Source organism: Denticeps clupeoides, chromosome 2 (genome assembly GCF_900700375.1).
Source record: "Denticeps clupeoides chromosome 2, fDenClu1.1, whole genome shotgun sequence".
NCBI classification, from domain to species: Eukaryota; Metazoa; Chordata; class Actinopteri; order Clupeiformes; family Denticipitidae; genus Denticeps; species Denticeps clupeoides.
Genome location: NC_041708.1, coordinates 18,252,974 through 18,267,391, shown reverse-complemented (window position 1 = coordinate 18,267,391; position 14,418 = coordinate 18,252,974). Strand labels below are relative to the sequence as shown.

Genomic DNA, 14,418 nt, shown 5'->3' with positions numbered 1-14,418 from the left:
TCATAATTTAAAAAAGGTAATTTTATTATTATATTATTGGTAGCTTATAGACTCTTGTCTCCCGCGTGAGACACACGCATTTCACACGTCGCATTTCTCATGCTTAGAAATGATTAACTCCTACAGCATGTTTTACAAATGATTCAAAGCTTTCAGGTTCAAGCAAGTGTTCCATGAATGCATAGCGGAGGGAATCTTGAGTGCATGTGCAGAATCCCCCTTCTACAATCTCACTCCATGCAAGCTTCCAAACTTGAGAGCCTTGGTGGGGCGAAGATCCACTGAGCCATTCAAAAGTTGTGGTCTGCCAAATACTGTAAACCATGCTCCCCTCCAATGAATATATCATGCCAGGGAAGACTGGTTCCTGAAGCTTGAGGATCCCCACTTTGACACACAGCACCGCCGTGGGTCTGGCCACACTAGTCTCTCAGACTGTTTCTCCCAGCTTCATGCTTTGTGGTCCAGAGGTCCCATAGAGATGGACTTTACTGCACCAGGGAAAGAGGCCCCCCAACGAAGGTTCCATAACACACACACACACACACACACACACACACACACACACACACACACACACACACACACATATGTAGTACATAAGTTCAGCAGTGATATTATTTACTCTTTTAGTATGTTTTCATGATTACAGAGATTCAGTTCTGCAGGTTTCTTACAATCTGTCAATGCTTTAGTAAATCAAGACAAGAGCCTGAACACTGATAACTATTTTATTAAGACAAAAACGTATTTTTTTTGTAAAAATGTTTTTATGAACAAATACAAAATGTTTGTTAAAATGAAGATACCTGTAATTACACAAAAACAGTCTGACTACAGAAGACAGCAAATCAAAACTACAACCAAAGATCTGACATTAAACCAATGGTAGAATTAAGCCCTGTTCAGTCTAGATGTCACTGATGTCCTGCTCAAATATAGTTAAACACAAGGTGTTCTATTTTAAACAAGTGTGCTGTGGTTTCAGGAGCCACTACAACAAGTGATGGGGTCAAGTAAACATGATTTATAAGTAGGGTCTAACTTTTGCAGTCTACCTGAGATGCAAAACGGAATGGGTGCATACTGACCTGAGACAGGAAACACCAGTGTCTGTGTATGTGTGGATGTGAGACGCTCCATCTAGTCTTCATGATGACAACAGAAATCAAGCTAAAAAAAAAATGTCTGCTTAACCATGTGAACACAGTTACTATTTCTGCACTGAACTGGTACTCTGACAGGCCTACTGTTACCCATTTAATGAATGAACCTTTAATATCTCAATATGTTGATGTGTGCACAAACTAGATATGAATATACTCATCAAGCAGGAAAGCATTTAGACTTATTCAGACATAGAAGACAGCCAATATTTTACAAATATTTCCACTTTTCCTTGCACTTCAACATTTTGCAGTTGGCATCTGTCCTTTGCTTGTTGCTTCTGTGATGAGGACCAATGACTTTTACATCTTTGTAGTTTAAGGCAGTGGTTCTGTTCATATATTCGCCTAGTATTCCAAGACATTTACCGTAGTAAATACATCTTTATTCCAGGAAAATAAACACTTATATTGAAAAATGTAGGTGTCCTGTGTTTTTTATGATGATTAAGTGAAAAAAAAAAATACATTGGGAAATGGCAAGGGTTGTTAATGATGAGGCAAAATTATCATTAAAATCACAGAACAGAACGTGGAACAAAAATCTAGAAGATTTGGGGGGTTTTGTGATAAAATATAAAACACATACTTGGTTGTGTGATAATGATGTGTGTGTGTGTGTGAACATTTACATTGAGTGCATATGCTAAATTCATCACACAAACGTATCCAGTTCAACATGTAAAGTCAAAGATACTCTCAAACGTTATAATCTTTTAGCGTAGGCTAGTGCACTGAGTGTTATAATACTGTTCTTAAGAGTGCTCACTTTTTGTGTGTACCATTACTGTGTGTACCATAAATGTCAGCCACTTGCAGTCATGTGACAGGGCCTCACTTTCCTGATGAAATCATCCATGTTATAATGCTCTACAAAGGGTGTGAAATAAATAGCGCACTATTTGCATTTGTCAAACTAAAACTTGTGTAGGAATACATACATCACAGTCTTGAAATAATAGTTATGAACTAAAGCAACATATACACACCTGTACAGATGTTAATATGGATACAGCCAGACCTCCTCTCTATACACCAGTAAAAACGGCACTAAATATGGGGTCATTTCACTTCACGTGATCTGCTCCAAGAAGGCTATTTAGCAGATATTTAATAAAATAAAAGATAGCCTGAGCTGGTTGTGTAGTTGAGAATGAATATATGATTATAGCTCGAGAAGTCTCAGCAAGACCTGGCGTGCGGAGACGTGGGCACATCCGAGGAAACAAAGCACTATAGAAACAAATAGAACAAGGCACAAAAGTTTCTCCAGATGGTCGAAAAAAAAAAAGGGTTGCAACCGCGGATGGTGAAGCTGCACCCCCATCTCCCTTGAAGGGTCACACTGCTCAGTCTCCTTCAGCCTCTCTGTTCCGAGCACACAAACCAACACCACACAAAAAAGCTGCATGTCCTCCCCCGACTGTGGCCATAGCTGCTGCGCTTAGATGTAGTACTCCTTCTTATCGTCTGAGTTGCTGTGTCCTCCTTCTGCATTGATAATGGCCGTGTCTGCGTCTGCCGCGTCGTCTGCTCCTTTAGCTTCATGTGTGAAGTAGGTTCCTGCAAGGAATGCAGCCATTTTCACCTTTCAGTCACACTATTAGAAGAATCAATTTGAAGAGTCAAAAATGCTTTAATGTCAGTAAAATAAACTGTGGAACACTTAGGGTGCTTTCACATCTTTTGCTTTCTTCCAAACCAGTCAGTGAGTTTGTAACACTGCATCATTTCCCTTTCACACAAGGAAGAACTGCCAAGAACCACTGAGAAACCATTATGTTCTCATTTATAACCCCCCCCCCCTCTGTCACTCATGTCGTGCTCAGGTACCTACACCCTCATATGTCCCATGCATCATTTTGTTGAGCTACTAAAGCATGCTGTGTGGTAGCTGAACACCACACATTTTTCCCCATTTATGTTCACACTTCACAGTTAGACTGAGTGTATCATTTCATTTCACACAGATAGCAAATATATAACAAAACATTTCAGTCTGGCATGTACTGGCAAAACCTTAATCTTAAAACCTAACAACAATCCAGAAAAGACTGGGATGGTGTCCATTTTAAGTATAAATGAATGATGAGATGATGTGATGTGATTTTAAACAAATGATATCAACAGAGGATTGTAATTTGTGATTTCATTAATGAGCAGCATCAATAAAATGCCTAGTAATGACTTTATCAATTTGTGAAGGAAGTAAACAATCTTTAACTGAACAACCATGAGGTCCGATCCCTCACATGGTACTGGATTAAGAACTGTGACCTCACCTGGGCTCAGGATTACTTTGGAAAATCTTTGTCAAGTGCAAACATATGAATGGGCTCAAATGACACCTGAAACATTTTAGTTCCTAAACAACTTTTAAAATGTGAAAATGTCAGCATTACAAAGTTGTAAATAAATAATGCCCAATTTATTATTCCTAGTATTAGAAATTGATGTATATTTACAACTTAAATGCGTTAGAGTCCCATGATGCAGTGAGATAGTATAACTGTCATGTTGCTATTGGGGATTTGCCAGATTTTGTTGATTTATTAGAATCAATTCAGTACAAAGGCAAACTAACATGCATTCAGGAGAATGTAAACCAGTTCACGTACCTTTGTGTCTTGCAAAGTATCGTCCTAAGATGATGAGCAAACACAACATGGCAAATACAACCACAGCAACCACACCTCCAATTACTGCATGGTCAATCTTCTGTGGTGCACCTCCCCCTGCTCTGGAGTCTAGGGATAAAAAGAGCAACAAAGACACTTAACAGTAAACATGTCACACAATTAAAAAGAGTGGCCCTTTTAGAATACGGACAACTCTATTAGAAGTTCTGATTAATGCCAAGTCTTTCCTGTGCACTGTAATGAATGCTCTTTCTGTAGGTATTTGCAAGTCAGGCCACAATTACCATTTACACCAGAGATGGGAAGTAGCAAAATAAAACATACTGTTATTTTTTTATTTGAGTCAAGACTTAGTATTAACACACCTTCTCATTCATTGCATTGTCTTTATTTTCATGACCATTTACATTGGTAGATTCTTACTGAAGGCATCAAAACTGTGAATGAACACAGGGGAGTGATGGAGTGCTGTGGCAGATGACCTGGCCTTCACAGTCACCGGACCTGAACCCAATTTAGATGGTTTGGGTCCGCAAATCTCGCAGCAGCCCGAGCAATGCATGTTAGAGCTATAAATCGTCAGGTTCAGGTTCGATTTCAATCATTTTATTTGGAGTCGGGTCGGATCCAGCTTGTACGGTAAATAATTGGTCTATAGTTATTTAATTCTGTCATGTTAGACATGGCTGGTTACTTGAAGGCCCTCAGGCAAGTCTCTCCGCAGATGCAGCTACATGGAGCCTGAGTTTTGAAAAACACAGTGATCGCCCTGGGAAGCCATTGATTTTATAATAAAATTCCAAATACATCCTTAATTTTATATTTTTATAATTAAAATTTTATAAGTAAAATTAAGGATGTATTTGGAATTCTATTGTCAGGGAAGCTGTGTGGAAAGAAATTAGGTCTGGAATGGTGGACTAGACTAGAAGTGTCTCCCATGTAGCATGCCCATATCTTGTACCAATTACAAAGTATAAGAGTAAATGTTTTTAAACGACTTAAAGAAATACAGCATATTTTCCTCTGAGTTATTTATACTGCAACCATTACTAGCAGCTTTACTCCAGCTACACAATAAAGATATCATACCTTCAACACATTCAGAACATTTCAAAAGAGCTGCCACTTTGAATGATGTTAGACAGAAATGAGAGCAAGAAGGAGAAAGAAACCCAGTGAAGAATATCTGGAACTGCTTCAGTGATTACTATTATCTAAAAATAATCACACCACAGTCTGTGTTTCTGATGTTGGTAACCTGATGAAAAGCAGCAGAAGGAGAACAGATTCTGCAGCACAGCTGAAAATCCTGTTTGGGGAATCAAAGACAAACCAAAGAGTAAAATTACGAATCCTGGTTAGATCTTGAGGTCTCAAAGGTCGGATGAAAGGAAAACAGTTCTTTGCCCAGATGAAGCGTGGCTTTGGCACATGCTCAGAAAAAGCAACTGTTCAACTGTTCCTTTCCTTATTGGGTGATTCAAATCACTTGAACCCTACACAGAGCACACACCCAGCAGCCACAACATCAAACCACAAATCTAATATTGTATACAAGTCCCTTGTGCACCTATTTCGGTCACCAACAAATCAGCTTCAACTGCACATCAGTGTAACCTGATAATGTTATTCACTTCAATCCTGAATCTGAATCCTGAACTGCCAAGGTGCCACTGAGGTGCCACTGAGCAAAGCACTGCCCCCCCCCCCCCCCCCCCCCCCCACACTCTGCTCCCCAGGCGCCTGTCATGGCTGCCCACTGCTTACCAAGGGTGATGGGTTAAAAGCAGAAGATATTTCATTGTGTCACTGTGTGCTGTGCTGTGTATCACAATGACAATCACTTCACTTTTACTTTCATTTTTCACAATGTTCAACTGAAACAAACAGGAATTCATGATAAACGTTTGGCATCCAATGGTTCTCAAACAGACCTTTGGTTGTTTGTATAAATTCAATTAGCCAGAATCAGATTGACTGGTTATGCTCCAAGAGACTGACCAAACTGAAAGATATTGTGAATGCTGCTTCTGCTCAGTCTTTTGGTTTAGGCTTTTTTAAAACAGTTTCTGCAGTTTTCTGGATTCGACGCCTGCTGAATTCTACATAGAACTCTGCCTGATCACCAAATGAATGAATCAAAATAGACCAGTATTCACCAGAGGATGATTGGCTTAAAATATTTTTAATAAACTTAATGAGTGATGTGATTGTCAGCTTTCAGGCTGTAACAGAAACTGCATCATGTGCTATATGATTGTGCTTCATATTTCAGAAATGTTAAAAAGCTACATGATCCTGTGTCAATGTAACATTGCTGCAGACAGGAGGCACGGCGGTAGGTTAACACTGCCCTGGTGACATGATATTTAGAATAGCACCAAAGTACAATGCAGCTCAATTATACACTCACACCATGCTCCAAATTAATCATATTAAGCTCCCTTTAAATGTCACACAGCAGCAAAGCTCTGGACATTTTTTTCCTGTCATTGACATGCTCTAGAAGATTAAACTTCTCAGCAAATAGTGTTGCTCTCAGTAACAACGTCTCTGCTGGATTCTGCAAATGTAAATAATTTTTTTAATTTATTTATTATTATTTAAGGTTTTACTTATTTTTTTTTAGCTGTGGCTTCAGCTGTGGTGAAGTATAACAAAAAAATGAAAAAAGGCACACAATGTTTTACAAATAGAAGCATGTACTAACAAGCGGAAAAGCATGGGCGTTTAATTCCTATTTCTCTGGGTCATCTGAAATTAGAAACTCTTCAGAGATCTTAAGATCTTTTTCTAAGATACACTACAGGCCAAAAGTTTGGACACACCTTCAATGTGTTTTCTTTATTTTCATGACCATTGGTAGATTCTCACTGAAGGCATCAAAACTATGAATGAACACATGTGGAGTTATATACTTACTGGCCTCGGTCACCAGACCTGAACCCAATCGAGATGGTTTGGGGTGAGCTGGACCGCAGAGTGAAGGCAAAGGGGCCAAGTGCTAAACACCACTGTTAGAAAACCATTTCAGGTGACGACCTCTTGAAGCTCATCGAGAGAATGCCAAGAGTGTGCAAAGCAGTATTCAGAGTAAAGGGCGGCTATTTTAAAGAAACTAGAATATAAAACATGTTTTCAGTTATTTCACCTTTTTTTGTTAAGTACATAACTCCACATGTGTTCATTCATAGTTTTGATGCCTTCAGTGAGAATCTACCAATGTAAATGGTCATGAAAATAAAGAAAACACATTCAATGAGAAGGTGTTCCCAAACATTCTGCTTAATTTATTACATAAGTCCCTGGGAAGGTCATCGCTTTCTGACCCATTAAAAGCAAAAAGCTGCTGTCAGTTCTGAAGGGCATTGTAATCGGAGGCTTGGACAGGCACAGATATGGCTCTAGATCCCGATAAGATAGCTTGCACTCCCACAATGCATCTCCTCTTGAGGGTTGACGTGTGACCGGAAGAGGCTTTGACAGGTGACACTGGTGCTGATGATACCCTGCAAGGCTGTGATGTCTATCAGTGGAGGAATCATCTTCACTCGCACACACCGTTCTTTATTTATCTTGTCCTTCTCTTTCAACACGCAGTTAAAGCAGTGCTGGTGCCATGTGACCACATTCTAATACCATGGTTAATATAATATAACCTACAATGTATTAGTATGGTGTCTGTTGGAACTGTACACAACTACCAAGTTTGATTGTTTGGTTAAAAACGAATATTCAGTAATGTTTTTCTATTTACATACATATACTACAGTAACCTACATATACTATGAGGGAGACTTTAGGGTTGTTCTGGGTTAGGCTCTAGGCTCAACTGACCAATAAGTGGATGTGGAGAAAGGACATCATTTGCCCAGACATTGAGCAGGGCCATTTCAGTGAAAACAAATGACTTCTAATCATTTCCACTTAAATTGTCTCCAATCATTATTAAATTGTCACAGGCCACCCTCTCTGTTTTTCCCTTACATTGGAAAGATTGTGTATTTATATGCATCCAAAAATACCAACTGAGCTCATTAAACCTTCATAGCATTAAGATTTAATAGCCCAGCTCATCTCAAAAGCCGTGTACTCCCATAAATCAATTATATCTAGCTTCACACATTCAGCAATTACCATCAGTTCCCCATGGTGCGAAGTAGGGTTGTGCAGATTAATATTATTGATCATAGATTTTTTGCAAAATCCATATTTTACAGGTAACAGCTGCAAATTGCATTTTAATTGGTCACATGAATTCCATCATGACTGGATTTATAGAACTTCATCATCATCATATATTTTACTATTTCAGCTCTTGACTAGCTTGGTATTTTACAGGGAAGTAAGCAGTACTGAGAAATCCAAAATCGACCAGCCCTGGTACAAAGAAGAAAAGGCAGAGGGCTTGCAAGCAAAAGAGGATCTTTAATAATCATTTCAGTGAAACTGAATAGCAAAAAATGGATGGTTGTAATGCAGGAACATGTAATGCTCAACAGAGATACCAGGCCCCCTTACTGCGGGAACTGGCACAGCGGGTAAAAATATCTGGTTGCTCCACACCTTTTTGTCTGTACTGCATCAAAAGATCTCAGTGGGAGCCCCAAACACTTCCTAACTAATGATAAAACATCAAGGACAACACAATACCTCTGAATGCAGGCTGCAGTGGAACCACTATTGATGGAAATATTTTAGGGATTAGATGCCTTTGGCATCCTAAAGCAGTCTGCTATTGGAAATGTCAAAGTCTCACTGCAAAAATTGTGCATGCAGGGGAGAAGTCCAGCACAAAAGGCTGAATGTGATGTGACATGCATAATAGGTCTGCAAACATAATTTGGTCCAGCACCATGATGCCTGAAATCTGAATTGCTTATCTCTATGGATATGGCCCAGCTTTGTGTATGCAGAATCACACATTTTAAGAGTCTTGTGTGCAGCTAGTACAGAGGTCAGGTTGCCAGATTGGTGTTAGTGCTTGCTGTGAGCAGGTTTGTTGTATCACCAGAACAATATGTGTTTTGTGCTGAAACCGTGTGGATTGTGACTTGAAGCTAATGCTTTTCGACCTTTCAAAGGCTGGTTCTGACAGCTGGATTGAAACCAATGACTGTTTCATAGTCCACACATTAATGTTTTTAGAAATATTCACATTCACAAACCAATGTCAGTGATTGTGCACTATTTGAATGCAATACCAGAATGGAAATAAATTATACAAAGGCTCACAAAAGGCTTACAGATTCACAATGTTGGGAGCACATGCATACTCAAACTCTTCCTAGCATTTTATTACACAATAATATTATAAACTGTCTGCTTCAATTTAATGTGCTGTAAGGTTTAACACCAACAGCAGCCCAGTATGTTCTGTTCTCACTTCATGTTTTATTTTATTCAGTACATAAAAGAATCAACCTCAAGCCATTTCACTTACAATAATGAACTCCCACTTTATAGCCCAATGTTTTGAATATATTTTTTATTTTATTTAACATATCAATAAGAGTACAACTGAGGTGGATGGTTTGTTTTAAAAAAGCCCAAGAATCAAAAACACCTCCTGATCCATCTTAACTAGACATGCACTTTGAAATGGAACAGTACTTTGACTATAACTCACAAGATCACAGAGATGACAGAGAATGGTCAAGAACACATCTTGTCATTCTGTATTCAATTTGTAACATTCTTACTTGAAGTTTGAAATAGTATTTGGTTAGTATTTCAGATTTATTTGGTCCCTAGTTATCTTTGGGTCTCAAAAATCAGTATTTTGCCATTGACCCACAATCGTCTTTTCAAAAGTATATGGGTGTATATGTAAAAGGTAAGCAGGCTCTGAGAGTATCCAATAGCTATTCTACAGAACCAGTCTGGATGCAAAAACAGTTTGATAAAATCAAATCCATGGAGGCACCAACTTTCAGATGGTTTTATATTTATCTCCACATCAATGGCATAAACACAGTTATTATAAGCAAATAGCAGCAATCTGTATATGTGTAAATCTAAAAATGTGCTTCCACCACTGTCGAATTACCTCCACCTGGTCACTATGTTATGATAATGTCATAAAAAAAGCATTTATTTATTGAACAAAGCCCTGGCCACAAATACAGACATCACAGATGAAGGTGGCCCAGTTAAATAAGCTATTGTCACTGACACAGTTTCAACAGGAATGGTACTGCTGTACATGCCACATGCACATCAGAATGTAGCTAGCAGCATGTAACAAGTTCCCTTAAAAACCTGATAACAAAAGCCATTCCAAAATACAAGTCTTCACAACTTGATCTCCTAGCAGTACAGCAGCGGGTTACTATTTTTACGCTTTCTTCATATTGTGGGAGAAAAGGGCTGCCAGGGAAGAAGTGAATGGGATGAATCCCTGCTAGTACCTCACTGACTCGAGAAACTCACTTGAATTTTTTTATACAGGGACAAGGGGCTTCCTGGATATCCTGGATTTTCCCCACTTAAGCATAACAAGCTGAGGCCATCTCCACACTGGCCCAGCAAATAAGAGATTAATGCGCTACATGGTCCCCAACAGTATGGTGTGTCCTCACACACATGTATAGCCCACTCAGGGCTTTGATTGTTCAAGAAAAGCCTGAATGAATAAAAGCAGCAGTGCAATCTTAAACTAAGACACTTGACTCTTTATGTTCTCGTCTAACTCACCCAGTACTGATGTCTTGTCCCACAGGCACTACACTGAAAAAAAACCATATCTTTTGTGTACAGACAGTCTACACATCCTCACTACAGGCAGCCAAACAGAGGCCTTATGTGGATAGGAAAGAGTGAAAAGAAACTGACGTGTTTTACTCTTAATTTTGCCATGCACACATAGAGGGCAATGTTCACAGTATATTGGCACAAGGGAACAATTATACCAGCAATTCAAAGCCATTAATTTAAACTGCTGAGAGCTTCTGATAAAGATAATCAGATGCAGCTCCCTGAAGGGCTCTGGAGGAAATTGTTCACACTCTGGAGGCCCAGATATGCACCTGTTCAGAAAATCCACTGTCAACATTGTACAGAACTAGTATAGTAAAATAAAAACACACAATCTTATCCACATCATTTGCACAGGGGAGAGACAGTACCTGTTGGAGAAACTGCATTTTAATCCTGCCAACAGCCTGTATTGGTTACTGTATTGTATTGGACCAGTATCTAGGTTTTAGGTGGTAAACACTGTGCTGGGTAATAGAAAGAAAACTGACACACAAACACTTTCTTTTTATAAAGTATATAAATAAAAGTTACAGGCACCTGGGGAGCAGTGTGTGGGGACAGTGATTTGCTCAGTACCACCTCAAAGACAAGGGAGCTTAAAGAAGTAAGTCAATTAAGATAAAAATGCACAAGGAAGGCAATACAAGCATATTGTGCCACCTGGTGGACCACAGGCACCAGGATATTACAGATTAACAAAATAAATAAATGTTGGCCAAAATACTCCAATACTCCATCCCGTCATTTAGCAGTTTCCAGGAACCAGGAAGTCTCTTCACTGGAGTCTGCCAGTAGTCTGTGCACTTGATTCAGTGTCTCGGAGAGAGCAAACAGAAGCAGCGGCAGACAGTAGCATTGTACAAATATTATTGTCAACTGATAATTAATTGCAAATCATCATAGAGATGCCCTTTTGGTTGTGTATTGTTGTTAAAACCATTATTAAAGGAACCGCTTCATAAAATGCAAGACTTTTAAGCTGATTCCTATATGTATGTGTGTTTGTGTGGCCTGTAACCCTACACATTTTTGTTTGTGTACATTTTACACGCTCTTGTCTAGTTAATTAATTCAGTGCATTCGTTGATTTATGAATGAATGACAATAAAGTTCACTTTGATTATTGTCCCACACAGAGCCAAATTGTGCCTCACTACCTACCCTAATTTATTAATAAATGGTTTATAAAAGGTATAAAAGGTTTATTAATAAATGTTATGAACTGTATGTTATAGTTCTGTAACAAGAAATTAAGACTAACAAAACCATAGGAGTCTGTGACACTATATATTACCAACAGAGTATATATTGTAGCGAAGGGTGTGGAACGTTCAGCCATGTTTGATTTATTTAACACTGAACAGAGGTTAGCACTCACGTCAGATCACAGTACGGCCCTATTCTAAACTCCACCCCTATCCAGAACATGAACTCACTAATCACACTAGCATTCACCCAGACAGTGAGTCAATCTCTCCCTGAACGCCTAGGAGGCGAGCAAATGCAAATGAACCCAGCCCTATTGGCTGTCAACGCTACATTACCCCCCCTCATAACAGAACACAGCGCCCTCGCTGTCACCAATCCCCCACTTCAAAGTCTGCATACCACCCTTGAGCCCGCCGTCTTCTCCCCGAATGTTGCTCAGTAGTCACTCTTGGGGTCGCCTCGACCAGACGCCCTGTTCCCGGCTCTCCTTCTGCTGCCTCCCCAGCCCCTTGTCTAGTCCACTGTCCCTTGGACTTGGCCGATGAACCACATCCTCCAGGTATGGTGCCAACCAGTCCAGGTGAAGCACTATTCGTTTGTTTGCCATTGTCTTCACCCAATACAACACATCCGGCAGCCGTGTAAGCACCACACATGGTCCCTCCCAGCTCGATGTTAGCTTTGGGCAAACCCCATCTCCTTTGTTTTGGGTTGTACACCCACACTCGCTTGCCTGGCTGGAACCTGCGTCCCTTGGCTCAGTGGTCATAGGCTCTTTTCTGCCTGATGTCCCAGATGTTCTCTCATGTACCGCCTACATCTGCTGCTGTACAGCCACCACGTAATACATACTTGGGGTGCTGGGCAGCGTGTCATCCGGAGGCCGCCCACACATCAGGTCAGTTGGTGTCAGCAGCTCCCTGCCCAGCATGTCGACCTGTCGACTCCTGTTCCACGCTCCGGTATATCAGGAGTAATAATGGCACATGCTCATCCCAATCCTGTTTCTGCTGGCTGGTGAGCATGGCCAAATGAGTCCTTGTCTTGGAAATCCCCAAGCGGCCACATAGCTCTGTCACCAGGCGGGACTCGAAGTTACATCCTTGGTCACTGTGTAGCTCCCGTGGGATGCCGAATCGACAAAACATCCCCTCCATCAGGCAATCAATCACTGTGGCCACTTTGTAAAGTAGTCCATTACAACCAACACATATATATTTCCTCGCCTAGTGGTCAGAAAGGGCCCCAGCACATCCATGGTCACTCTCTCCATTGGTGCCCCCACCTGCAACTGTTGAAGGGGTGCCCTTGATTGGCTCTGTGGCCATTTCTTGGCTATGCAGATATCACAGCATTTGCAGAACCATTCTACATCTCTACGGCTTCATTCCCAGAAGAACCTCTGCGCCACTCACCCCATGCACCAGTTGGAGCATTCCTCTGCATTCCTCTAGGCACCACCAGCTGAAGCACCTCATGAGCCCCAGTTGCGCTGCCACATGCACACCCTATTTCAGCTGCAGGGCATCCCACATAGCCTCCAGACTTTTTGTTGCCCCGGCATGCAGTGCCAGTTCCTGCCGGTTAGGCCTCCGACCTATCTCCTTCCATACCAGCACTGGCTGGATGATGGGGTCCCAGGGATCAGCGGGCTCTAGAATAGTGGTGGCCCTCACCTCACTCTTTTCCCCCTCTTTCTCTATATCCACGCCCTGCAGGTCTAAAGTGTCTCACCCCCTCCACCAGGGCCAGCAGTTCCCACCGGGTTACGCAGTAGTTCTGCTCAGAGCGGCTGAGGGCGCGGCTGAAGTAGGCAATTACTCCCCCTCGTTGTGCTGCTGCGACAATACTAAAAATAATACTAATATTATTTTTAGAGAAGCCATATGCATAACCTCTAAAGTTCATGTGGTTGTAAGTGTCTCTGGATAATGTGAGCATGTGTTTTGCACATCAAAACAGATAGAAACAGATGTCCTAATACCCGTCAAAAATTTCATTTTGAATGAGATGCAGTGAATCCCATCTGAACAGACAACATAAACCCACACTGCCTTGACAGATTTCACAGAAATCCTGGAGATATCAGATTGCACCATGTGATTGGCTAAACTGACATTAGACTGATCGGTCATAGATTTCTTCTTAAATTTCTAAAACCAGTATGTCCTGGGACGTGTTTATGTTTACTGGTGGGAAGTGGATAAGGAATACTGTGCTTACCGTACACGTAGAGGATGTAGTCGTCATGAGCTTCTCCTACTAAATTTGAAGCCACACATCGATACGTTCCATTGAAGGATTTGTTGAGGTTCTCAATAAAAAGGTCTGAGCCTGTAATCACTGCATGGGAGGGGACATCGTCATCCAGTTTAAGCCAGTTAATCTGGTGAGGCCTGCAACAGAAGCATCACAGTGACATGTAAATTGATGTAGTGGCAACCAAAGCCATACTGGCTTAGCTGATCATCCCAGCACTGTTGTCAGATTGTGTGGGTATAGAAATCAGTCATCTTTGGGGTTGAGTACACAGTGTCAAAACTCAGAGGTTACTGTATGACACATAGTATGATAAATTGGTTAAAATTAAAACTGCCAATCAACCGAGACAACTGGGTATTTAAACATTATAAATGTGTCAA

The 14,418-nt window shown here is 40.7% G+C and overlaps 1 protein-coding gene across 2 annotated transcripts in view; it reads right to left on the bottom strand.

The window, feature by feature from the left end:
* Window positions 1–717: 717 nt before the first annotated feature.
* Window positions 718–14,418, bottom strand: part of cadm1b (cell adhesion molecule 1b) — a 125,393-nt gene continuing 111,692 nt past the window's right edge. For both annotated transcript variants that reach the window (XM_028967061.1, XM_028967067.1), the window contains 3 exons: window positions 14,000–14,172; window positions 3,785–3,913; window positions 718–2,729 (listed from right to left, as the gene is read on the bottom strand). In XM_028967061.1, coding sequence (XP_028822894.1) covers window positions 2,611–2,729; window positions 3,785–3,913; window positions 14,000–14,172 — 421 coding nt within the window. In that variant the 3' untranslated portion in view covers window positions 718–2,610. The remainder of the gene's footprint in view (window positions 2,730–3,784; window positions 3,914–13,999; window positions 14,173–14,418) is intronic.